The sequence below is a fragment of the Schistocerca gregaria genome, chromosome X, assembly GCF_023897955.1.
Source record: "Schistocerca gregaria isolate iqSchGreg1 chromosome X, iqSchGreg1.2, whole genome shotgun sequence".
Classification (NCBI taxonomy): Eukaryota; Metazoa; Arthropoda; class Insecta; order Orthoptera; family Acrididae; genus Schistocerca; species Schistocerca gregaria.
The window spans coordinates 862,838,264-862,866,048 of record NC_064931.1 but is presented as its reverse complement, the minus strand read 5'-3'; the positions used below and the strand labels follow the sequence as shown (position 1 = coordinate 862,866,048).

Genomic DNA, 27,785 nt, shown 5'->3' with positions numbered 1-27,785 from the left:
AACAACCATTTCTTAAATGTAGGAGAAAAAATTGGTGAGAACAGTTCAAAAGAAAAAGCCAGGCAGTACATGTAAAAGTCTGTTTTGAAAAACTTCAGTCACATTAGATTTCACCTAACAACCTCTTGTGAAATAAGTAAAAGTATTAAATCTTTCAAAAAAAAATGTTTTGTTGGAGTATATGACATCTCTAATATGATATTAAAACAATGTGGAGCAATTACAGCTGATGTTCTGAATCACATATGTAATGCATCACTAATTCAAAGTATTTTCCCAGACAGGTTAAGATATGCCATAGTCAGGACTGTCTACAAAAAAGGGGACACCACAGATGTCAATAACTATCGGCCAGTATCCATGCTTACAGCATTTTCAAAAATATTTGAGAAAGTAATGTACTCAAGAGTGGGTAGCCATCTCAACAGTAACGGGATACTAAGTAAATCACAGTTTGGATTTCAAAACTACGGTTCCACTGAGAGAGCAATATACAATTTCATTGTCCACATAACAGAGTCTTTAAATAGTAAAATGTCACTAATAGTAATTTTGTGTGACTTGTCCAGAGCATTTGATTTTGTGAACAATGACATTATGTTACAGAAATTACAATTCTATGGTATAAATGGAATAGCATGTGAGTGGCATAAGTCATACCTACAGAACAGGAAACAAAAAGTTTATTTATATGGATGAAGTGATTTATTTAAATAAGTTTGCCACGTCATCTAACTGGGGTGAAATTACATTAAGTGTTCCACAGGGTTCAATCATTGGTCCCCTTCTGTTCTTGATCTATGTGAATGACCTCCCTTCTTACCTGAAACAAGAAGCTGAAGTGACACTGTTTGCTGATAATACAAGCATAATTATTAATCGAATAAAAGAAACTACAATTGAAAATGATGCTAATAAGGTCTTTGGAAAAGTCGTTAATTGGTTTTCTGCAAATGGGCTTGCTCTCAACTTTGAAAAAAACACAGTACATCTAATTTTCTGCTGCAAGAAGTACAGTTCCTTCAATAAATATAACACATCAACAGATGTCAGAAGACAGGGTAGAGTATACTAAGTTTGTGTGTGTGTGTGTGTGTGTGTGTGTGTGTGTGTGTGTGTGTGTGTGTGTGTGTGTGTGTGTATAGATGAGAATCTTAATTGGGAAATTCATGTTTTGGATCTTCTAAAGCAACTAGATTCAGCAACTTTTGCAATCAGAATAATTTTCAATTTTGAGGATGAAGAAATTAGTAAGCTAACATACTTTCACTCTCTGATGTCATACAGAATAATATTTTGGGGTAACTCATCATTTAGACAGAAAATATTCACTGCTCAAAAGAAAGTGCTTAGCATAATGTGTGGGGTTCATAGTCGCACATCTTGTAGGAAATCTTTTTCAAAGATTGGCAATTCCTACAACAGTCTCACAGTACATTTATTCACTAATGAAATTTATTCTCAGCAACATGGATCAGTTTAAAAACAACATTGACATTCATGATTATAATACCAGAAAAATGAAAGACTTACACTATTCTTTACTCAACCTATCTTTGACACAGAGAGGGGTAAAATATGCTGCTATAAAATTTTTTGACAAATTACCAGATGAAATAAAATGTCTGACAGACATCAGTAATAGCTTCAAAAATAAATAGAAGTCATATCTTCTTGACAATTCCTTGTATACCATAGATGAATTCTTGAATAGGAATAAATAAAGCTATTAATATAGTATATGCATGTTGTGCCATTTAAGGGAATGGGATAAATAATAGAAATATTAATCTTTAACACTGTACTGTAATATATATTAAAAATCTTGTATCATATGTGCATTTCTTGTGCACTTGACACATTCCACACCATACTAACTAACTAACTAACTAACTAACTAACCAACCAACCCATTGACTGGTGGAAACTGGAGAAATAATGCCTTGGTCCTGGAGCAATGCGACTATCACCCGAACAGCCGCATTAACTGCAAGCTTGGCAAAATTCACATAACACTTCAGAGAAATGCGGGCCGTAAAGTTACAAGCACATTCGGGGATTGGTTTAAGTATCTCTTTACACGAAGTGCACATGGCATCAAGATCAGAAAAAGGCACTGTGGTTGGCAATAAATTAACTTGGTTATCTTGTACGACCCAAAACTGGCAAAATCGTCTAAGCCGGAAATGTTAGTAGCATTCGGGAATCCCACCACTAACATGGAGAGGTCCCCACGAGTAGGAATGACTTTCTGAAACCATCGTATGGCGGTGTCGGTTAGGGATCCCAGGTATCCCATGCTGCAGGCTTTCATAAAAGTGAATGCCTTGGTCGAGAGTAATCAATGAAAGATAATTTTATATGTTACTCTAGGGCCTTATAATCAACACAGTTACTTCAAGTGGTCATGCAGTGTAGTGGTTAAAGTATGTAGTTGATACGATGAAGGTGGTGTGTTCGAATACAGGTAGAAGTGACTTTGATCATTATTTTTATTCTGTTAATTGCTTCAAATGTATTTTTTTATTTCTAATTCTTTGCCATACCATTTTAATGTTAATACTATAATTTTTATTTGCTCTCATTTCACTTTTGTAGCACTCTTTCTACATTTTGAATCTTTGTCCATGTGATATTAATTATTCTTACTTCGTCTGGTGCAATATTTAATCCTTGATTTAACAACAAAAGGTCAAATATGGTATCGATATTCATGTTGATTGTGCAATAGTCACAAAAATTTATTTTTTTGTTGAGATGTGTATATTTTATTGGATGGTAATCATCATACAAACAAGTAAAACAAATTCTTCGCATGCCACGGAAACAACATAAACACCATCTTTCTAGATTCACATTATTTCTCCAACAAGTTCGAAGGTAAGCAAACTTCAGTAATATTATGAAACATGCAAGGCATAGTGTAAAAGCTGGTGCACCAATGAGTTGAATGGATTTTGACCGCAAATTCATATTTAGCAATTCTGCATTTATCTTTAAGTAATTCAGTGTTTTTATCGGATTTTTCACCTAACAATAAAAATATACATCACATGGCTGATGTGGGAGATAGTGACTGCAATAACATGGATGAAAATATAAAATGATAGAACATAAGAAATTAAATCAAAGTTAATACATATAAATTATTAATATCCCAAGTAAAAAGGGTTCCAATGAAGAATGAATGATAGGAAGAAAAAGTGAGAGCAAATAAAAATGTAAATAAGATAATCAAATTGACACAGCAAAAGATTACAAATTAAAAATAAATAAATTAATTAATTAATTAAAAAATAAAAAATGTTAAAGTAATTTCAATTAAAATTTTAAAATAAAAATTTAGTATCCTCTGATTGAATGGGAAACAACCATCTTCTGCAGCTCAGCTATGTGCTGTAACCACAACGTTACACCACTGCTTGAAATAACTTTGTCACTTATAAGGTTCCAGAGTAACATGAAATTTTTTTTCCATCAATTACTTGCGAACATAGACCCAGTTTAATGAAAACCTATAGGATGTGACACCTGGGACCCTAACCCACATCACTCGTGGTTTCAAAAAGGCCATCCCCTACCTGGGGGCCTCTTCCTGTAAGAAGGTACTGAGCCCATTGCAGCAGAGGCTAACTGAGCCTGCTCACTGATTTAAAGACATTGCAGAGCTGTCGTCTAGTTGGAATCCCACTGACTGGACAATTCGCGTTGGGTCCGATCTGAGCCTCCACGGTAGCACAGAAACTGCAGACTCTGCAGCCGTAACGAAACAGACAGCGATGTCGTCCTCAGGTCACAGCAGAGTATGCAGTGAACAGACCACTTGCCGACACACGACGGCCACATAACCGCTACTGCTATAGGCCCGGCCGTCCGTTGCATGGTGTTGGCATCCACTTCTGGTGTGACTACTGCTGCCGTCAAGGTCGGACGGGAGATTCTTTGACGTACATTGTGGTGCTGAGGAGGGAGGGTGATTCTGCCCCACCTAATTAAAAAGGACGCTAAACCAATGCTGCTGCAAAGGGAGCAGAAGAACTGATATAAGAAAAAGGAAAAGGACACCAGTGATCTGTATGTTTGTGAAGCCGAGTGAGACTTAGAGGCAGAATTAGAGGATGAGTCAGAATGATCAGATGAGCACTGCTTGTGGTGACAACTAACAACTCTGAAAAGCTGAATTTCATTTGAAAACACACGCTGAGCTGCAGAAGCAACCTTGAAAGATTTATCAATTTTGAGCACTTCATCCAAGACTTGCACCAGACTTGGTTGCGACCCCTTCCCCCTCCAGGTTGTCGTGTGCAAAAATAATGATGACAACTCCAGTCTCCCGAGAGCATTAGACATTCTGTGTAACAATACTGAAACTGCGTAACTGCACTTGCCACCTACTTAGCAATTACTTTGCACCAAGATTTATTTCTTGAACTCCAAAAGAAAAGAAAAACAGAAAAATCTTATTTTTTGTTAACTGACCTGCACACCAGCAAAAGCAGCCTGAAGTGAGTCAATCCAAGATGTCTGTATAGCACCACTGTACATATCGACATTTACGTAAAGTGGATGGTCACCGACACCTCTATTGCAATGAGGACGCCTGGAAAAATAGAAATATGTTTATGTGATTCAGACTGTGAACTAGTAATTTTTAAGGTCAGCAGAATTAAGTCCTCAGAAGTAGTTTTGGGATTTGTAAGACATTGTAATTTTACATGTAATTTCCAATACAAACACATGAATTAATGAGCCTAAAAGTGTTTGTGTTGTGCATATAAAGGCGGAAAAACAAGCCACAAATTATAGAACCAAAGAAAGAGCACCTAATTAAATGTAAACATACGAACAACCCTCTGCCCCACACTCTCTTCTGATTTTGTATAATGAAAATGTTTTGGAGACTATTTCACTCTTGGTGTGATGGCTGCCATAATAGAATCTTCATTGTTACATGACACATAGTGACTCATCAATGATTACAGTTGTATGGCTACATAGGTATACATAAAAACAACAAACACATGTAAAAAAATAAGCACACACATGCCAGCATGCTACAACATAAAAAGTTAAATGGGTGTTATACTTCATCCTCTTTCTTAAACTTTTCCAGTGTTATAACATTTTCTTTTTAAGTATTTGTAGTGTTTGTTCCTATAGTTTATAAATATGGGTAAATATAAAAAGAACATACCTCCATTAAAAGGACACACACAGACACACACACACACGAAGATCATACGTACAGATGAGGGGAATCATATTTGCTACTTGCCCTCATTTATAAAATCTTCCACACTTAATAATATTTGCTTTTTAAATATATTTCAATGTTTGCTTCTGTGGTTTCTAGCTTCCACTCCTTAAACAATGACTATTTTATTGCTAAGCTTCAAAGCCATGTAATATGGGACATTTTCAAATAAGCTAAGTCTGTGACAAGGTAATGTGTACTTTGATCTACGCCTTGTTTTGTAAACATGTGTAAGAGATTTTCCTTCAAAAATATGTGGTTTTTTTAGTTCAAAGAGGAGTATTTAATATACAAATATAGAAGGAATTGCCACTAAGTGAAGTTTTTTAATATACAAATATAGAAGGAATTGCCACTAAGTGAAGTTTAATGAAAAAAATGTTTACACAATTGTCTATTGTTTGTTTCCATCATAGCTCTGATGATTTTTTCTGTAGCTTTAACATGCAGTGAAGGCTTGATTTTTCAATAGCCCGAAACAATTATGCCATATCCTACAACTGATATAAAATATGCACGATAAACAATGTTCTTAACAATTAAGTCAGTTATTTTATTTAAAACATCCAATGAATGAACAAAACTGTTTAATCACTTCACTAAGCAATCCATGTGATCAGTCCAATGCAAGTTTTTGTTTATAGTAACTCCAAGAAATTTAACGGAGTCTACAGCAATCAGTCCTCTCCCCTCATAATTTAACTGTGATATATATTCAACAGTCCCCCCCCTAAAATGTATGATTAGTGTTTCTGTAAGGTTCAGTTTCATAGCATTATTCTTTATTCAATTTGCAAACACTTGAAGAGGTTGTTTTGTATTCTGTGATAGTTCTTCATTGCTTTTACAACAAAGTATTGCTTTTGAGTCATCTGCATACGAGACTGTTTTTGAAGTTACCTGTAATGACATGTTTACGTAATAAATTAACAGTAACTCTTCTAGTATGAATCACTGGGGCACACCTGCTTGAAATTCCTTTCAACTAAAACAGGATTTCTCACATTTTTGCTGTATAATAAGACTCTGTTTTTGAGATAGATTCTCCAGAAGCCATAAGCAGCCTTTTGAGAAACAACAGCTGATGGTTTATGGTATCAGTGATGTCACAAAATACACTGCGTATCTATTAAGCAACGCATATCCAGTGTTAGCGAGGCATTTGCTTACTTTAGTGATTAGTTCATTAACAGCGAGAACAGTACTTTGCCCCTTCACACACACACACACACACACACACACACTGGTTATTAAAAATAATGTTTTTTTTCTGTATAATTTTTCTAATTGATTACGCACTGTTTACTCAAATATTTCAGAAAGAAATGATAATGTTACTACTGGGCAGAAATTTCCTACCTCATTCTGTCTCCTTTTCCACAGATACATCAATATTGTACCATCCTCTTTTTATCATTTTTGCTGGAACTTCATCCCAGTCCACAAATTTAAGATTTTTATAAGTAGTTTATAAAGCTAGCCACTTTATCAGAGAATACATGAGTGAATTTAAACTCTCCACATCTGGGTTGCATTATTGAGATTTACTTGACGCGGAGAGAAATTATCAATTTTGCTTGAAATTGTGAAGTACAAGATGAATTCTTCACAAATCTGTCTCAAACTTATAACAGTTTCTCATCAATTTTTAATTTAGGGTTAAAATGTGTTTTTGTTCAGCACCTATTTCAGTCTTGACAATCCATCATACAGATTTTGATTTATTTATAGCACTTAAGATGAATTTATCGTTTGCCATTTGTTTCGCTATTTAAATACTTTGTTACATATTATTCTGTATTCGTTTCCATACATGACAAACTCGGAATCACAGTTATTTGTTTCTATGTGCAGTTTCCTCTTTCTAACACTAGACATCCTAGGCATGCCCACACCCTTAATAACATATGAAACCTCAGTTATCCAAGAGTTTGTTTTACTCTATTTGTAACATACTGTTACAAAGGGGAAACAATCACTGAAAATACTTGTGAATTCTTTCACTGAACAGTGGTTGCGGAATGACCAGGAAGTTTGTTCAGTTTTGAGACAACTATATCACATTCCAATGACTAAAGTGCCTGACTTTTATTCCAATTTGGTAATGAGAGAAAGAGAGCCGAATGGTGTTTTATCTAAATTTAGCAATGAGATACAAAGGGTTAAATGAGTAACTCTCTCTCTCTCTCTCTCTCTCTCTCTCTCTCTCTCTCTCTGTGTGTGTGTGTGTGTGTGTGTGTGTGTGTGTGTGTGTGTGTGTGTGTGTGTGTGTGTGTGTGTGTGGAGGGCGCATGGGGGGCCTGCGCGCATGCACGCAAGTTTATAGTGGTCCCATTCACAGTTCTTTTTCACACAGTATAACACACAACGGGTTAGCCATTTAAATGATGTTCTTCACAAATTTAATAATTTACAGTTTCTGAAAGTATTGTTCCAGTTGCTCCTTCACGTTATAATGTTGAATGATAATGGCCCTCCCTTCTGATAGTGCACTTACTAAAAATCATAATCTCTCTTTAGCTGAATTTCCCTTAATGTCCACCTAACATCCACTATGCATTCTGTCCTCAACCTCACTTTTAGCAGATTTCTACAATGAATATTACCACATTTGGTAGCCCGTGCATTCTTTCCGTGTACATATAACTTCACGCACCTCCACTTTCAGACAAAGACAATGAGACTCTAAACTGTTCAGGTACTAACCAGTGTACTGCACTGTCAAAATACTGTTTTGTCAGGCTATGCTGAGGCATGCCCACACCCTTAATAACATACGAAACCTGTATGAATTTTTCAGAATATACACACATCAAATAAAGTTTTGCTTCACCCCGGTACCCAGAACTCCTGAAGATAGACGTTGACTGTGGATATTTTATCACAGACACAGTCCCTTTGACTGTTCAGAGATGACACTAAACCCGGCCAAAGATGTAAACAACCAGGCATGAGCAGTGCCTATTAGATCAAGGGTGTCCGACAGCCGATCAGTTCCATTCATACCACCATGAAGGAGATACGGCTCGTGTTGTCTGTATTTCAAACACACCTAGACGGTCAATACTGCAGTTCGATCATGTTTGCATTGCTACTTTGTGCCAGTAAGGGCTCTCAACAAGTGAAGTGTCCAAGTGCGTCCAAGTGAACCAAAGCGATGTTGTTCAGACATGCAGAAGACAGAGAGAGAGAGAGAGAGAGAGAGAGAGAGAGAGAGAGAAACTGCTGATGACGTGCCTCACTCAGGCCGCCCAAGAGCTACTACTACAGTGGATGAACACTACCTATGGATTATGGTTCTGAGAAACCCTGACAGCAATGCCACCATATTGAATAATGTTTTTTGTGCAGCCACAAGATGTCGTGCTATGACTCAAACTGTGCGCAATAAGCTGCATGATGCGCAACTTCATTCGCGACATCCATCTTTGCAACCACGGCACGATGCAGTGATGTACAGATGGGTCCAGCAACATGCCGAATGGGCTGCTCAGGATTGACATCACGTTCTCCTCACATATGAGTGTCGCATATGCCTTCAACCAGACAATCGTCAGAGATGTGTCTGGAGGCAACCTGGTCAGGCTGAACGCTTTAGACACACTTTCCAGCAAGTGCAGCAAGGTGGAGGTTCCCTGCTGTTTTGGGGTGGCATTATGTGGGGCCAACGTACGCCGCTGGTGGTCATGGAAGGTGGCATAACGGCTGTACAATACGTGAATGCCATCCTCCAACCAATAGTGCAATCATATCGTCAGCATAATGGTGAGGCATTTGTCTTCATGGATGACAATTCGCGCCCCCATTGTGGACATCTTGTTAATGACTTCCCTCAGGATAATGACATCGCTAGACTAGAGTGGCCAGCATGTTCTTCAGACATGAACCCTATAAAACAAGCCTGCGATAGATTGAAAACGGCTGTTTATGGACGATGTGACCCACCAACCACTCTGAGGCATCTACGCAGAATTGCCGTCGGGGAGTGGAACAATGTGGACAAACAATGCCTTGTTGAACTTGTGGATAGTATGCCATGACAAATACAGGCATGCATCAATGCAAGAGGATGTGCTACTGGGCATTAGAATTACCAATGTGGACAACAATCTGGACCAGCACCTCTGAAGGTCTCACTGTATGATGGTACAACATGCAATGTGTGGTTTTCATGACCAATACAAAGGGTGGTAATGATGTTTATGTTGACCTCTATTCCAATTTTCTGTACAAGTTCCGGAACTCTTTAAACTGATGTGATGCAAAACTTTTTTTATGTGTGTATTATGATAAGTGATACTCCACTCACCAAAGAGAAAAAAGGAAGTAACGCTGGATTTCCACATGTAAAAGAAGTGCTGTCACAGTAAGAGAGCCAGTGGTGCCACAAGATGTGACTTCCACGCACAACAGTCAAAATAATATCAGCACTGTTTTCAGTATGACAACTAATTGATTCACTGTGCATGTTATGCTCATAAAGCTAAGAACTAAATAAGAGGAATACAAGTCATAAATATTGGATCCAAAAGTGGAGGGAAGAAAAGTAACAGTTTAATGGCTCAGCAAAAATGAGGTCATTAGATACGAAGCACAAACTCTGTTTGGGGAAAAAAAATCGTGTGTGTGTGTGTGTGTGTGTGTGTGTGTGTGTGTGTGTGTGTGTGTGTGTGTGTGTGTCGGGAACCAACCTAAGGAAACCGAGGAAAATCTAAGTCTAGATACTGGACAGTGACTAACCACTTCCCCACATCAGTTGGTCCCTATAGTGTATGAAAAGCAAATGTAGTGTGTGCACTAAGCTCATCTTAGAGTTCATCAGTTTGTTATCATACTTTTTGGAAGTGAACCGGTACTACATACAGCTGGTGTTTAGACAAACATGTCCCAATAACTGGAGCTTACACCAAACCTTTTATATTGTCTTAAGCCTACAGGATGTTCTCTCGTGACTCCAATTATCAGACTTAAATAATAACATGACAGATTACATTGACATAACCAGAATATTAACATACTGTCAAGTTCTAATTAATTGTAGACCTTTAAATTTCTTCACTTTTTGATGAAATAACCTGCTGGCGAACTATGAATAGCCCTCTATGTAAGCGAAAAACTGAACTGTGAAGGAACTAGCTGAATGGGATGGAAATCAATATTTGTGATGTGCATGTACAGGAAAACAAATTAGTACCATTTCAGAAAAAATTGAGCACTTCATTAATGCACTAGTCCACCATTGGCCCTTATGCAAACAGTTATTCGGTTTGGTATTGATTGATAAAGTTATTGGATGTCCTCCTGAGGAATAGAGAGGGGGTTGGATTGTTTGGGGGAAAAGATCAAACTGCGAGGTCATCGGTCTCATCAGATTAGGGAAAGATGGGGAAGGAAGTCGGCCATGCCCTTTCAAAGGAACCATCCTGGCATTTGCCTGGAGCGATTTAGGGAAATCACGTAAAACCTATATCAGGATGGCCGGATTGAACTGTCGTCGTCGTCCTAAATGCGAGTCCAGTGTGCTAACCACTGCCACCTCGTTTGGTCCTGAGGAATATCATGCCAAATTCTCTCAAAGTGATGCATTAGATTATGAAAATCCCGAGCTGGTTAGAGGGCACTGCCCATAATGCTCCATACGTTCTCAACTGGGGAAAGATCTCATGATCTTGCTGGCCAAGGTAGATTTGGATAAGCATGAAGGCAAGCTGTAAAATCTTCCGCCATGTGTGCATGACCATTATGTTGCTCAAAAGTAAGCCCAAAATGGTTTTGCACGAGGGGCAATGGAACAAGGGATATCATAAACATACTTCTGTGCTGTAAGGCTGCCATGGACGACAACCATAGGTGTCGTACTATGAAAAGAAATGGCATCCCAAACCATCACTCCTGTTTGTTGGGCCATTAGTGGGCAACAGTCTGGTTGGTGTACCACCGCTATCCGAGGCATTTCCAGACATGTCTTCACTGGTCACTGGGGCTCAGTATCAGGACTCATCACTGAAGACAATTCTACTCCAGTCAATAATGTCCCATGTTGAAACATGTCTGGTATCCCGCCCTTATCCAGGACATCGCCCACCGCCCCGTATATGGTGCGACAACCTGGAGCAATGGTCTGGGGCGCCATTTTATTTCACAGTAGGATCTCTTTGGTTGTCATCTGCAGCACCCTTACAGTGGTATGTTGATGATATTTTGCACCCTGTTTTGTTGCACTTCAATGGCGAGCCATCTTGGGCTTACATTTTAGCAAGATAATCCCTGTTTGCACAAGGGGATTGTCTTCAAACTGAACAAACCCTATCTTGGCCAGCAAGGTCATCCAGTCTTTTGCCAATTGAGAATGCTTTGAGCATTACAGTCTAACCAGCTCAGTATTTTGAAGATCTAATGTGCCAACTGGACAGACTTTGGTATGGTATCCATTAAGACATCCAACAACTGTATAAGTCAATGCCAGGCCGAATAACTGCTTGCAAAGCACCAGAGGTGGATGAACGGATTATTGACTAGCTGAGTCTTTGAAGCTCTTTCTCTCTAAGAAATTAACCACTTTTTCTGAAATGGTAATCATTTGTTTGTCTGTACATACACATCACATCTATACATTACTGTCCAATTTGGATAATTCCTTCATGGTGCGTCATTTTTCTGTTAAGAGTGTATTATTAGTGAATCAATTTTATACATTTACCTGCAATGTAACTTACACATAAACAAGCTTTACAAATAGATTTTACAAACTTCATTTACAGTTACGGCAAAAATATGTTGTAATATACCCTGAAGAGGAATGGCAAAACTAGAAAAATTCAAGAAATTTGTGAATAAAGTGTATGAATAGAATACCATGCATTTGGTAACTTACACTTTCATCTTTTTGCTATAATGATAGGAAGGGTGCTCTCATACAGCTTGAAATGCCTACAGTTTTATGCAAGTAAATAAATATGTCCACAACACAGAAGTTGGTTTGAACACTTTAATGCATTACCAGATACTGCCCTACTGGAGATACAATGTGTGACTTCATCTGGCGTTTGAACTGAGTTATCCATCTACTTCTAGGGTGACAACGAGTTTAGCATAGATTCTAAACTATGTTGCAGCTTGGTATCTTTCAGGTACGAAAATTATTGCCAAACATGAAACTAACTATATATAACAACAACAAATCAACTGATCAAGAGGTACAAAATAAAGCAAATATATATACAAATCAAGACAATTATAAGCAAGATGAAAACAAAAGCTGTGGTCACAAATTTAAACAGGATCATCACTGCATTAGAAAATCTGATACTTTTTTATAGAAAATGTGTCAGTGGTCATCATAGAGTTGCCAGCAACTTCAGTAATTACATTTTTATTGCCTGCTGCATATTTGAAGATACTACTGTAATATTCCATTCCAAGCTGACATAGTGTGCAAGTCAATAATAAAGCAATGTCAGTCAATAATAAAGCAATGTCAGTCAATAATAAAGCAATGTAAGCCAACACACAGGAGAACCCTTTGGCATTTCAATTTTTCTGAACTCAAAAACTGAATAATCCAGTGTACAATATAACTACAATACCAACATCAGATTTCACACTTCCAATTAGAACAAGTGTTTTATCTCAGAATATATTAGTGAACACACAATAATAAAGGAACACAACTTACCCTCTGCGCATATATCGTTTAATGTTCTTGTAGGCCTCTGAAAACATGGCGTAGTCACTGGCATCACCAAACAGCACAAATGACTTCAGAAGGTACTCGTAGTATGAATCCAGCCCAGCACCGAGCCCACTCTGATGACCCAACCAGCGACCAGACTCTGCATCTATCACGTTGCCTGCATGTGCGACACTAGCGTTTCACATCTGGCAACATGCAGTTTAAAATCACTGCATGTGAAATTTAGGGGTGGGGACAACAAGCACAGCTGATATGTTGTTTCATATTACATCTCTCAACTGAAAATGAGAGAAACACCACCACATGCAAAACTGGCGGTATGTTTTCGAGCTTCCAGCTAAGATGAGAATTCCACTTTTGCACATAATATTTTGATGTATTACATAACCATCTTTTTCGAGTGCTGTGAAAAGTGATTTCATGCATGGTAACAGCACCTCCCAAATTCGGCATGGCAAGTCATTGAAATGTTGTGCAAAAAAATGTATTCATCACTCTAGAAAACCCAAATATACACCAACAATCAATTGTGTGTGTATGTATATATATATATATGATGTAAATAAAATAGGAAGAAACTTCCTTATGGGAAAAATATATTAAAAACAAAGACTCCAAGACTTACCAAGCGGGAAAGCGCCGGTAGACAGGCACACAAAAACAATAGCTTTCTCAAGTTTCTAAGTAGGAGAATGCATAAAAAATTGCTAAAAAATATTAGTCCATTTACTACTGGAAACTTTGCTACAATTACAGAATGGAAGATGTAGTGAATTCTGCTTGGAACAGCAAGGTAACAATAACAGAAATAATGGAAGGTTAGAATTTTAATGTATATTAGTGATTGAGCATCAGCACAAATTGGGATGGAAATGGGCTATTATTTTGTTGTAGGAACCACTCCAGCAAATCTGCACATGGTATAGGAAAATTATAGAAATTATAAAGCAGGATAACCACTTGGGTATTTAATCTATGCTCCTCTTAAATAAGAGCATTGCCTACGCACTGTACAACCTCCATTCATCAAGTTATTCAAATGTCGAATAGAATATGTGGGAATGTGCAAGTTTCGTAGTACTGCTGTGGTAAGTGAACTGTATTGTGTTACACCTTCTGTGTCAAAGTTTCCCAAATGAGTAAAATGACAGAGTTGAAAACAGCTGGCATGATGTCAACGGGAAACTATGTTTTTATTTATTTGTTTAATTTTATTTAAATTAAAACATGAAATTTTTCTGTGCTGAAAGTCACATCACACCTGATATAATCTAATCTGGTCCCTACAAGGCTGTGAAAACCGATATCTCATGCAGGTTAACGGATTAAAATATCTACTGCACAAAAGGGTGGGTCAAATCTAAAAACTGGAAAGCCAGAGGGATAAAAAGAAGATGTCTTTGCAGAGGGGAGTGGTCATGGGTCCCAGACCCAGGAGGAAAGCAAAACATTATAACTTTAAATAAAAACCACTTTCACAAAGTAAATTGAGGTACAGTTCAACCATCTGTCAATCACCTGTCAATCATCTGCTAACATTAAAGACAAGGGATTTGTAAGGTTATACTTAGTACAAAGGGCCAAAAGAAGAGGGCATTCCACCAATATATGTGATACTGACAGTCTGGCTCCACAACCATACTGTGGGGGTGGCTTGTTACGTAAGAGAAAGCAATGGGTGAGCCTAGTTAGACGGATGCATAGATGGCATAGGACAGTGGACTCCTTTTGAGAGGAGTGGAAAGAAGACTGCAAGACTGCAGTAGTCTCCTTGATTGTGTGGAGTTTCTTACTGAGCGCAGCAGTGCACCATATGTCACTCTAATTTTGGGCAAAAAGAGATTTGATGGGAATCCACATATCTGCATCTGGAATCATGAAAGGGAATGGAATGGGGGGGGGGGGGGGGGTAAGTGCCTGTCCCACAAGCCAAACGTTCAGCCAGTTCATTCCCCGGGATACCCACATGACTTGAGACCCAGAGAAAGGCAACTGAGCAGGTGGCACGGTAATGGACAAAGTGAGGGTCATGGATAGCAGAGACCAAAGGATAATGAGAGTAGCATCAGTCTATAGCCTCCAGGCTGCTCAATGAGTTGGTACATATTAAAACACTGTGGAGGGAGGCCTGAGTAACAAAATGCAGGGCCCTGTTAATGGCTAGCTGCTGTGCTGTGAACACACTACATGATCCCAGCAGTAAATGGTGTTCAACACCAGTAGGAGACGTAAAAGTGTATCCTGGCTGATCTATCGTTTTAGAACCATCAGTGTAGAAGGTGGTAGCACCCTGGAACTCTTCAAGGATGGAACATATGAGACACCGGAACACCACACAAGCACCAGAGACCTTAGGACCCTGGAATAGGTCAGTCCGAATCCGTGGTGAGGCAGAATCCAAGGAGAAGGGAGGGTGGGTGTGGGGGGTGGGGAGGGAGGGGCGGGGAGGAAATACATGGGGCACACTCCAGTGATTGGAGATGGAGATCCAGACAGATGGAAGTGAAATGTATTACAACTGGCAATTCACCCGACAACAGGTATCAGGAGGGAGACATCCCTCGTTAGCAAAGAGGATGGGGTACACGGGATGGTCAGGGAATCTACGAATGGTGAATGTGTAAGAAACCAGAAGTTGGCTCCATTGTATTTCTAGAGCGAGAATCCTCCCTTCTGCAAGGAGGCTGTTGACAGCACTAGTGTGACAGGCACCGATAGGCAGACGCATCCCGTGATAATGAACAAGTAGCTTCAGAGTGGAAGGAGCCACTGAGAAATAAACCTGACAACTGTAATCCAGTCTGGACAATACCAAAGCACGGTACAGATGGAGAAGAGTAGCATGGTCTGCATCTCAAAATGTGTGGGCCAGGAGGCAGAGATTATTAAGCTTCTGCATGCATGTAGTCTTCAGATGGCGAATATGGGGCAGCCACATCAGCTTTATTTCAAAAAGGCGGCACAAGAAATGGGACTGCACTATATCTGTGTGCTGGTCGCCTAAATAAAGTTCTGGATCAGAATGTACTGTAGGCCTAAGGCAAAAATGTAAAACCTGCATTTTGGAGGGAGAAAACTGGAAGCCACTGTAAAAGGGCAACGCAGAGGTGCATCAGATGGCACCTTGCAGCTGGCATTCAGTAGATGCTACCGAGTGGGAGCTTCACAAGATGCAAAAGTTGTCGACATAAAATGCCAGGGTAACCAGAGGCCCCACAGAGGTTACAAGGCCATTGATGGTGCCAAGGAAGAGTGCGACATGTAACACAGAAGATGTGGGATACCGTTCTTTTGAGTCCGAGGAGTGCTGAATGAGGTGTCAACTCTAACCCAGAAGAGCCAAGGGGGGAGGGAGGCGGGGGGGGGGGGGGGGTGGATAAAAACTTGTGAATAAAAATAGGAAGGGGAACGGGCCTTGAAAGCCCCAGTCATGGAGGGTGTTATTAAAAGCCTATTGGATTGCTGTTTCCAATCTGAGTAAATGGTCAGTTGTAGATCATCCTTCCCAGAAGACACAATGGTGGGGTGGCAAAGGCCCTGAGATTTGAGTACCCAACATAATCTGAAGCTGATGATCTTATCAAGCAGTTTAAAAAGTATGTTGGTCAGGCAAATCGGTTGGTAGCTGTCGAGAGATATTGGATTCTTCCCGGGCTTAAGAATGGGGATAACTACGCTGTCTCATCGTAGCAAGGGGAAGGCACCCATAAGTCAAATACAGTTGTTGACCATAAGTAGATGTCTCTGGGTAACATCTAAGTGTTGGCCATCTGGTTGAGGATGGAATCTGGGACTGAGGCCACGTCATGTGAAGAGTAAAGAGCCTGCACAAATTCCCATTAACTCAGTGAAGGGTTCATTATAGGCTTCAGCTTGGTGGGGGTTGAAACAGAGGGGGGATTCTCCAAATCTGTCGTTTCTGCTGGAGAAAGGTAGCAGGATAGGAAGAAGGCACTGATGCTGTCGGAAAGTGTGTTGCATGGTGTTCTGCAAGGACCGATGGATCAGCACACAGAGCACCCTGTAGGATAAGCCCTTATCCAGATGATTGTCGCTGGCAGCCCTGAAGGCTATGGAGTTTGGATCAAACCAGCAATGAAGAGGCATATGTCCACAGGGAGGAAACATAGCACTCCCAGCATTCCTTTTTACTTTGCTTAATAAAGTAGCAGGCCTTAGCACGAAGACCCTTAACAGTGATAAGGTTGGTCTGTAAAGGGTGTCATCTAAATCACTGTAGCAACCATCAGCGGTCCTAGATAGCGACTCCTACGTTCTTGGTCCACCACAGTGCTGGGTGATGATGATGGGGACCTGTGGATAGGGGGATCACAGTGCCAGTGGCATGAAGGATAGTGTCAGGGACTTCTTGCATGCCAGCATCAATGCAATTTGAGAGAGAGAGCAATCTAAGTGCATAGCAGATGTATATAAAGACCAACTGGCTCTGAGGAATGCCCAATGTGGGGGCCGTCTGCCTGGCGGCGGCAGGTGAACAATATAATCACTGAAAAGTGGTCACAGACACAAAATAAACAAGAAAGAAGAACGAAAATACAACACTGCTGACGTTCCTAATTTAAACTAGATGTATGTGATGCTGTAAATATGATTCCCAATTACCAAATCGTGAATAAGCCCGTACTAAAAATTTATCACCATAATGTGCAATCCCTGTGTAATAAGATGGATGAAATTAACGTACTGTTAACACATGAACTTAATGATATCTCAGTGTTATGCATTTCTGAGCACTGGCTTAACCCAGAATTAATCCAGAATACGAAAATAAAGAACTTTGTTCTGGCTGCTTACTACTGGACGAAAAACAGCAAGCAGGGTGGGGTAGCAATTTACACAAAGGATGATGTAGATTTTATTGCACTACCTTACTTAACTAGGACAAATGTCGTAAAGGATTATGAAACTGCAGCTATAAAAATTACTCAGTTCAACCTGGTTATTGCTACAGTTTACCGATCACCATCCGGGAATTTTGAACTTTTCTTAAACAAAATGGAGTCATTGCTAAATAAAGTAAATAAAATGAATTGTGAATTGATAATCTGTGGTGACTTCAATATTGATTTCCTCACGAATAGTGGAAATACGTAGACCATTTAGAACCTTGCAACATCCTACAATTTAAAGGCTGAAGTAAAAGCAGCTACCCGAGTAACAGAAACTTGCCTAACAGCTCTCAGTTTCTAGTCAAGAAGAGTTTACACAACACTTCAATAAAGATTTTCAATGCAGGTTTTAGTGACCATCTTGCTCAAATGTTAAGCATAAAAGTACAAGGCAGTATTATTAACAACATGTCTTTCAGAACAGCATATCAAAGTTATAATCAGCATAATGTAAACTACTTCAACAACTTATTACAGAAAGAAAAATGGCCAGGAGTGTACAAAATGAATGATATAAATGAAAAATTCAACACTTTCACCGATACATTAACCCATTTCTTTGAACTTGCATGCCCACTGAAAACATTAACCATATGGGGGAACTCTAGAACAAACAGCTGGATCACAAAGGGAACAAGGGTTTCATGTCAGAAGAAAAGACTACTTCATGAAATATGTAACTAAAAAAATTCCTCACCTGAAGTATGCGCATACTATAAAAAATACTTCAAAATATTAAGAAAAGTAATAAAAGCAGCAAAAATAATGCATAATGATGAAATAATTTATAATTGTGCTAATAAATCAAAGGCTATGTGGAGTGTTATAAAAAAAGAATGTGGAGAATACAGACAATCTTGCAGAAATATAACACTATCACGTAAAAATAAAAAAGTAACAAACCCCTTAGAAGTAGCCAACACATTTAACAACTTTTTCACAGGTGTTGCTGATAATATGTTACAATCAAACTTTAAAAGCACCCAGGCAAATGAATATAAAATAAGTGCATGTAGAGGATCGATATACATCAGTTCTGTTTCACAAGATGCACTAGCTAAAGCAATGAAAGGTCTAAAAAATTCAAAATCTGCAGGTATTGATGGTATACCTGCAACAATGTTAAAGAAGAGCGCATCAAACCTAACTGAAGTACTCACACACTTATGTGACTGCTCACTTCAGGCAGCCACTTTCCCTGAAGTGTTGAAAAACATCAAAAGTTATTCCTGTATATAAGAAAGGGGATAAAGACAATGTAAATAACTACTGACCCATCACAATTTCCTCCTGCATCTCTAAAGTACTGGAAAAAGTTATGTATTACAAACTTATGAAATCTATAAATAAAAACAGCAAGGATCAGTAATGGGACCCCTTCTATGCATAAACGATCTAAGCTTAAATGTTGATGCACATAAAACAGTCATATTTGCAGATGACACCACGATTCTATTAAAAGGAGACGACGATGAACAGTTACGCCAGACAGGAAATGCAGTCACGAAATAACTTAGCAGCTGGGCACAGAGTAATCAGCTTGTAATAAACAGTAAGAAAACCATTGCTCTAAAATTCCACAATGTTCCTAACAAGGACATGTTTATCCCATCAGTCTCTATCAATGACGAACCAGCTGGTAACAATACTGAAACCGTGGACTGGGTGTCCAGAGTCACCCAACAGAGGGTGAGATTATGAAATAAAAATTCCAAATATTTTTTTTTTTTTTACGAGAGCCTACTTATCAAAAAGTGGTTACTTTTTGAGAGTGTGTAACTGAGCTCTGTTACTGCAAAAGAAAGAGAAATAATTTAGATGTGAAGCATATGCTTATAGGAAGGAAACAAAGTACACTTAAAAATGTGGAAAACTGGGAAGGACAACTTGTTATCATCTTTATCCCTTGCAGATGTTAGCAATGCACTACATTCTTCTCCAGGGCATTGCACAATAGAACCTATACAGTGTACCACTCACTGTAGCAGCTTGGAGCCTGTGTGATGGGGGATACTCTGAGTATGAGGTTGGCGATCATGTAGAGTGTGGATGACAAATCACAAGGTGCCATTGTGCTGGCCTAGTTTGACTGTTCACTGCAAGCAACAATGCTCCAAGGTATTCCTGCACATTTGACTGTTCAAAGAGAGTGACAATGTTCCAAGAATGGAACAGCCTGTTCTAGAATAATATTACTGTCATGCATTTTAGAAGTTCAGGTGGGCATTTTACTGATCATTATTTGCTTTCATAATATATCAATTATTATTGTGGATATCTGCAGATAATCTATGAACATCAGCATCTGCACATGCTTTTATCTGCAAGGAAACAATTACTGTGTTTATTCTTTGCTATATACAAGGATATAGGTAACACTTGGTTCAAGAATCATATGAGAAGGCTGTATACATGGAAGAAGCCTGGAGATACTGACCGGTTTCAGATAGATTATTTAATGGTACGACAGAGATTTAGGAACCAGGTTTTAAATTGTAAGACATTTCCAGGGGCAGATGTGGACTCTGACCACAATCTGTTGGTTATGACCTGTAGATTAAAACTGAAGAAACTGCAAAAAGGTGTGAATTTAAGGAGATGGCACCTGGATAAACTAAAAGAACCAGAGGTTGTACAGAGTTTCAGGGAGAGCATAAGGGAGCAATTGACAGGAATGGGGGAAAGAAATACAAAAGAAGAAGAATGGGTAGCTTTGACGGATGAAGTAGTGAAGGCAGCAGAGGATCAAGTACGTAAAAAGACGAGGGATAGTAGAAATCCTTGGGTAACAGAAGAAATATTGAATTTAATTGATGAAAGGAGAAAGTATAAAAATGCAGTAAATGAAGCAGGCAAAACAGAATACAAACATCTCAAAAATGACATCTACAAGAAGAGCAAAATGGCTAAGCAGGGATAGCTAGAGGACAAATGTAAGGATGTAGAGGCTTATCTCACTAGGGGTAAGATAGATACTGCCTACAGGAAAATTAAAGAGACCTTTGGAGAAAAGAGGACCACTTGTATGAATATTAAGAGCTCAGATGGAAACCCAGTTCTAACCAAAGAAGGGAAAGCAGAAAGGTGGAAGGAGTATATAGAGGGTCTATACAAGGGCGATGTACTTGAGGAAAATATTATGGAAATGGAAGAGGATGTAGATGAAGATGAAATGGGGGATACGATACTGCGTGAAGAGTTTGACAGAGCACTGAAATACCAGAGTCTTAACAAGGCCCCTGTAGTAGACAACTTTCCATTGGAACTACTGACGGCCTTGGGAGAGCCAGTCCTGACAAAACTGTACCATCTGGTGAGCAAGATGTATGAGACAGGCGAAATACCCTCAGACTTCAAGAAGAATATAATAATTCCAATCCCAAAGAAAGCAGGTGTTGACAGATGTGAAAATTACCGAACTATCAGTTTAATAAGTCACAGCTGCAAAATACTAACGGGAGTTCTTTACAGACGAATGGAAAAACTAGTAGAAGCAGACCTCGGGGAAGATCAGTTTTGATTCTGTAGAAATGTTGGAACATGTGAGGCAATACTGACCCTACGACTTATCTTAGAAGCTAGATTAAGCAAGGGCAAACCTACATTTCTAGCATTTGTAGACTTAGAGAAAGCTTTTGACAATGTTGATTGGAAATACTCTCTTTCAAATTCTGAAGGTGACAGGGGTAAAATACAGGGAGCGAAAGGCTATTTACAATTTGTACAGAAACCAGATGGCAGTTATAAGAGTCGAGGGACATGAAAGGGAAGCAGTGGTTGGGAAGGGAGTGAGACAGGGCTGTAGTCTATCCCCAATGTTATTCAATCTGTATATTGAGCAAGCAGTGAAGGAAACAAAAGAAAAATTCGGAGTAGGAATTAAAATCCATGGAGAAGAAATAAAATCTTTGAGGTTCGCCGATGACATCTTAATTCTGTCAGAGACAGCAAAGGACTTGGAAGAGCAGTTGAACGGAATGGATAGTGTCTTGAGAGGAGGATACAAGATGAACATCAACAAAAGCAAAACGAGGATAATGGAATGTAGTCGAATTAAGTCGGGTGATGCTGAGGGAATTAGATTAGGAAATGACACACTTAAAGTACTAAAGGAGTTTTGCTATTTGGGGAGCAAAATAACTGATGATGGTCGACGTAGACAGGATATAAAATGTAGACTGGCAATGGCAAGAAAAGCGTTTCTGAAGAAGAGAAGTTTGTTAACATCGAGTATAGATTTAAGTGTCAAGAAGTCATTTCTGCAAGTATTTGTATGTAGTGTAGCCATGTATGGAAGTGAATCATGGACGATAAATAGTTTGGACAAGAAGAGAATAGAAGCTTTCGAAATGTGGTGCTACAGAAGAATGCTGAAGATTAGATGGGTAGATCACATAACTAATGAGGAAGTATTGAATCGGATTGGGGAGAAGAGAAGTTTGTGGCACAACTTGACCAGAAGAAGGGATCGGTTGGTAGGACATGTTCTGAGGCAACAAGGGATCACCAATTTAGTATTGGAGGGCAGCGTGGAGGGTAAAAATCGTAGAGGGAGACCAAGAGATGACTACACTAAGCAGATTCAGAAGGATGTAGGTTGCAGTAGGCACTGGGAGATGAAGAAGCTTGCACAGGATAGAGTAGCATGGAGAGTTGCATCAAACCAGTTTCAGGACTGAAGACGACGGCAACAACAACATACAAGGATATCCACGTCTGCACAGACCTTTAGATGCAGCAGAGTTATAGGGTACATAACAATAAAGTCATGTACTTTACTGCAACGAAACAGAGCAGGAAGAAAATTCAAGAGGATGCTATACTACAAACAAGAAGATGAATGTATATCTTTGGCAGGATAGCAATCAAGCTTTAAATATAAACAAAAGATGTGCCACAGAAATCATTCAAACCTGTGGATCAATGTGGTCACAGTCTGATGAGGTAAAGATCTCAGAGTTAACAGAATGTGATACATAACAAACAAGTTCCACTATAAGAAAATAATGTGGGACTTCATACCAGAAATAACAGAAGTTCTATGTTACTAGAATTTTCTGAGAACCACATAATCATAATACTTAGCAAAATTTTCCAGACGAAATCAAAAAGGAAAACTTATTTGACAGATGGAACTAAAAATGAAATTACAACCTTTTTTATATAATGAAAGAAACTGCAAAGCATGTGATGCCCCTAAACCAGTTTTGAATAGCTACACATGATAAAGTAAAAAACTATAAAGAAATGGACTCAGCAGGGGGGAAGTCTGACATATAGAAAAAGTAATGTATCTTACACAACATAGATTATACAGGCACAGATGATGAACGAAGCAATTATTTAATAAAAGTATTTTTGCAAACAATAAAATATATTGCAGATTCAAAGAAAACAGAAGAAAAGAAAATCTAAAAAAGAATGAGACAAATTTTAACAAGTAGGAGAGAGTTCAGAGAAACATTATTGTTTGGCACATGAGGAAATACATTTAATTAAGTAAAACTATTTGGAAATGTGTTCCAGAGGACTTCAGCAGAAACAACAAACTTTTAAGAAAGAGTAAAAATAGAAAATATGGAATATAAAGAAAATGGAAGTGCATTAGGTAGGTGTCATATTTTGTCAGTTACTGTTCCATCAGCCTTGCTAACAAAAGAACAAAAACAAAAAATGTACCAGCATTTCAAGACTACTTTAAATGTTTCTATAGTTCAAGTGATGAATCAGAAAAAAAGATACACAATAATAAAATTAATGGGAGTCCAGAAGTAAGTGTAGATGAGGTGTGCAAAGCTAACTGAGGTTCAAAACAAGACAATTCTCAATGCTGGAATTGCACTGCAAATAACTATTAACCTTCACAGAAAAGTAGTCAGACTAACTATTGGATAATGAGCCTTTTCTTTGTAATGTACAACATGTTCACTAAAGTTATTACGATCAACATAATAATCATGTGTCTTCAACAGAGGAAAGTATCAAGCAGGCTTTAGACATGGATGCAGTATTTTGGACCTCTGGTAAGCTGTGCACACACATTATGATTTTATTCAGGCACCGCTGACCCGAGAGGAGACCCAGCAGAGCAGCAGCACTTGTGTGATAAACTGTAAATTAATTTAGTCTTTGTTTTTGTTCACATGCTTCTGCAAAGAAGTGAACTGTACATCTGTATTTTACTGTGTAGACTAGTGGTTAGAAAATTAATCTTAGTTTTTGCATAAGTCTTGTGAATATCGTTGCATAGGGCAGCTTCCTAGTGTAAATTTTCCATGTAGAGAAATTTATTTCTGTTTAATAGCTTGCAGTCTCAGAGTTCAGTGAGAAATCTGCACACCAGCTTTTAGTGTTACTTCATTCTCCTTTGGTATATTTTCAAACTCAGTAGCGTGATTTGAGACCTCATATCTATTTTATACACAATACGATATGACTAGGGACTGTGCTTGTTGTGAGCAGACACAAGAAGAGTTGGCTACTGTCCGTAAACAGCTGGAAGCTGCATTGGCTACCGTCGACAAGCTTCTAGCTAATGCTCGAAGTTGTGGTGACATTGGGGAGCCAGCAACTGTCTGGTGGCCCAGACATCACTGTGGCTTACGATACGCAACAACTAACTGGTCCGTCCTTACTCCAGAGTGGGTGGTAGACAGTGGTGGGTTCGCGTGTCACAGGGTGAAGGCAAAAGAAGGAGCAGGCCGTGTGGCTGGCTTCCTACATCTTAGCAACAGGTACAAGGTGCTTCACAGTATTTATGACAACTCTGAGCCACCACAGGATGCCTGTCCTGTTCGGCCAGCAGTCTATTTTCCTGCCCAGTCCAGACAAGTACAGAGGGTGGGTATGCTAGTCATTGGGAGCTTCAATGTTAGGCGGGTGATGGAGCCCCTAAGGGAAACAGCAGCAAAATGAGAAAGAATTCCAGTGTGCATTCGGTATGTCTGCCGGGAGGTCTCATCCGTGATGTGGAGGAGGCCCTGCCAGCAGCTATTGAGCACACTGTGTTTAACCAGCTGCATGTAGTGGCACATGTCGGTACGAATGACGCCTACCACTTGGGTTCCGAGGCCATCCTTGGTTCCTTTCGGCGGCTGGCTGATTTGAAGAAGACAATTAGCAATGCATGTAGGATGCAGGCTAATCTGTCTATTTGTAGCAACATACTCAGGGTTGATCGTGGTCCTCTGGTTTGGAGCAGAGTGGAAGGTCTAAATCAGAAGCTGAGACAGCTCTGCGACGGTATCGGATGCGAATTTCTCAACCTCCACTATCAGGTGCAGCCCCTTAATAGGTCAGGCAGGCACTACACACAGGAAGCCGATACTAGGACATGGGGGTTTCTTAGGTTAGAGGACCCCTCCCTCGGGAGCAAACACGATCTGCCCATTAAATCAGCCACAGCAACCTCAGCGAATCTTGGTCCTCGCAGATCAGAGATAGAAAAGATTAATATGATTTTAGTAAACTGCAGGAGCATCCAAGGAAAGGCCCCAGAATTAGTATCACTTGTTGTAGGTTATAATGCACAGATAGTATTGAGAACAGAAAGCTGGTTGAAGCCAGACATCAATGACAACGAAATCTTAAGTTCAGACTGGAATGTTTATTGTAAGGGTAGGTTAGTCGTCAATGGTGGTGGCGTGTTTATTGGAGTAAAAAATTCAATAAAATCTAGCAAGGTTATCACGGATTCCGAATGAGAATTAATCTGGGTGAAACTGAGTATCAAAGAATGGTCAAAAATGGTGACCGGATGCTTTTATAGACCACCTGGGTCAGGATCAGAAGCTGTAGAGCTATTCAGACAAATCTTGCAGAATATCATTAGTAATTTTCTTGGTAATGCCATTGTAATAGGGGGTGACTTCAACTTGCCAGGTATAGAATGGGAGTGTTATGCCATCAAAGCTGGTGCCAGAGACAGGGAATCTTGTGGCATTGTTCTGGATGTCTTGTCTTGTCTGAAAATTACCTTGAACAGATAGATAGAGAACCAACTCATGAGGGTAATGTCTTACACCTCCTGACAACAGACAGCCTGTACTTATCGAATCGTGATCATAAGGCTGTGACAGCATCTATGACGGCAGGTCCTAGAAGGAATATTAAGAAAGGTAGGAAGACATATTTCCTCAGCAAGGGTGACAGGATAAAAATTTCAGAAGATCTCAGCAGTCAGCATCAAATATCTGGTGATGAGGACGAAGACATGAAGAACAAATGGGAAAAATTCAAATGCATTGTTCAATATGCCCAAGACAAGTATGTTCTGGGTAAGGCTTTAAGGGATGGGAAAGACCCACCATGGTTTAATATCTGTGTTAGAAAAATGCTATGTAAACAAAGAGCACTTCATCTCTGAGTCAGGAGAAGTAAAAACCTAGCAGATAAACAAACGCAAAACAAAGCGAAAATGAGCGTAAGGAGAGCAATGAGAGAAGCGTTCAGTGATATCAAAAATAAGATGTTGTCAAACGACCAGAGTAAAAACCGCAAGAGATTTTGGTCGTATGTAAAATCAGTAAGTGGGTCAAAAATCATCTATTCATTCTCCCAGTGACCACACCAGCACCAAAACTGAAGATAAGATTCGGTCTTCCGAAGTTGTTTCACCAGAGAAGATCTTAACGCTGTCCCTCATTTCAATCGTCATGCGAATGTTGAAATGGCATATACTGAGATAATCAATCGTAGAACTGAAAAGTAGCTACAATCGCTTAGTAATGGAAAGGCTTCAGGACCAGATGAAATACCTATAAGATTCTATAAAGATTATGTGAAAGAACTTGCTGCCCTTCTAGCAGTAATTTATTGTAGACCGCTTGAGCAACAAAAGGTACCTAATGACTGGAAAAAAGCGCAAGTCATTCCATTTTTAAGAAGTCCATAAGATAGATCCATGCAATTATAGACCTATATCATTGACATCAATCTGTTGTAGAATTATGACGTTCTTGGAAAATGAACAGCTCGTCTATAGAAATAAACATGGATACCGCAAACAGATATCCTGCAAAACTAAGCTCGCTCTATCCTCCATGCGATCCACAGCGCACTGGAAAATAGTGCTCGGGCTGATGCCATGTTCCTTTATTTCAGTAAGGCATTTGACACCAAATACGAGCTGACAGAGTATCGGAGCAGACCTGCGATTGGATTCAAGACTTTCTTGCAGATAGAACTCAACACATCACTCTTTATGGAACTAAATCGACAGATGTAAAGGTAACATCCGGAGTACCACAGGAAAGTATGACAGGACCATTGCTGTTCACAATATATACAAATGATCTAGTAGAAAGCATCGGATGCCCTTTAAGGCTATTCGCAGATGATGCAGTTGTTTATACCAAAGTAGCAATACCAGAAAATAGTAAGAATTTGCAGAAAAACCCACAGAGAACTGATTAATGGTGAAGACTCTAGCAGTTGGCCCTGAACGTAAATAAATGTAACATAAAGATTCCAAGACTTACTAAGCGGGAAAGTGCCGGCAGACAGGCACAATGAACAAAACACACAAACACACACACAAACACACACACAGAATTACTAGCTTTCGCAACCGATGGTTGCTTCTTCAGGAAAGAGGGAAGGAGAGGGAAAGACGAAAGGATGTGGGTTTTAAGGGAGAGGGTTGTGAATTGTGTTTTATTCATCTCATGACGTACATTTGCAATCCATTTGGTTTGCGTACAGGAGACATGTCAAAAATTTATAAAACAATTACAATGATTTTTACATTAATTAATGATAGCACTATAATAAATAACAACACTATAAGGATATTTCTTGGAACATGTAACACATTGTACCCAGCTCAAATTTCCAGATTGTCCTGCATGAATTCATCCACTGAGTAATAACACTTCATTGTCAGTACCTCATATAGCTTTCTTTTAAGTGAACCTAAATTCATCTGCAT

At 39.2% G+C, this 27,785-nt stretch overlaps 1 protein-coding gene across 3 annotated transcripts in view; it reads right to left on the bottom strand.

Moving 5' to 3' along the window:
- LOC126297632 (ER degradation-enhancing alpha-mannosidase-like protein 1) overlaps positions 1 to 27,785 on the bottom strand; it is a 217,576-nt gene that overhangs the window by 59,441 nt on the left and 130,350 nt on the right. For all 3 annotated transcript variants that reach the window (XR_007552558.1, XM_049988654.1, XM_049988655.1), the window contains exons 5-6: positions 12,930 to 13,104; positions 4,480 to 4,600 (exon numbers count right to left, since the gene is read on the bottom strand). Coding sequence is in view for 2 of the 3 variants with exons in the window: in XM_049988654.1 (XP_049844611.1) it covers positions 4,480 to 4,600; positions 12,930 to 13,104 (296 nt within the window). In the remaining variant the exon portion in view is untranslated. The remainder of the gene's footprint in view (positions 1 to 4,479; positions 4,601 to 12,929; positions 13,105 to 27,785) is intronic.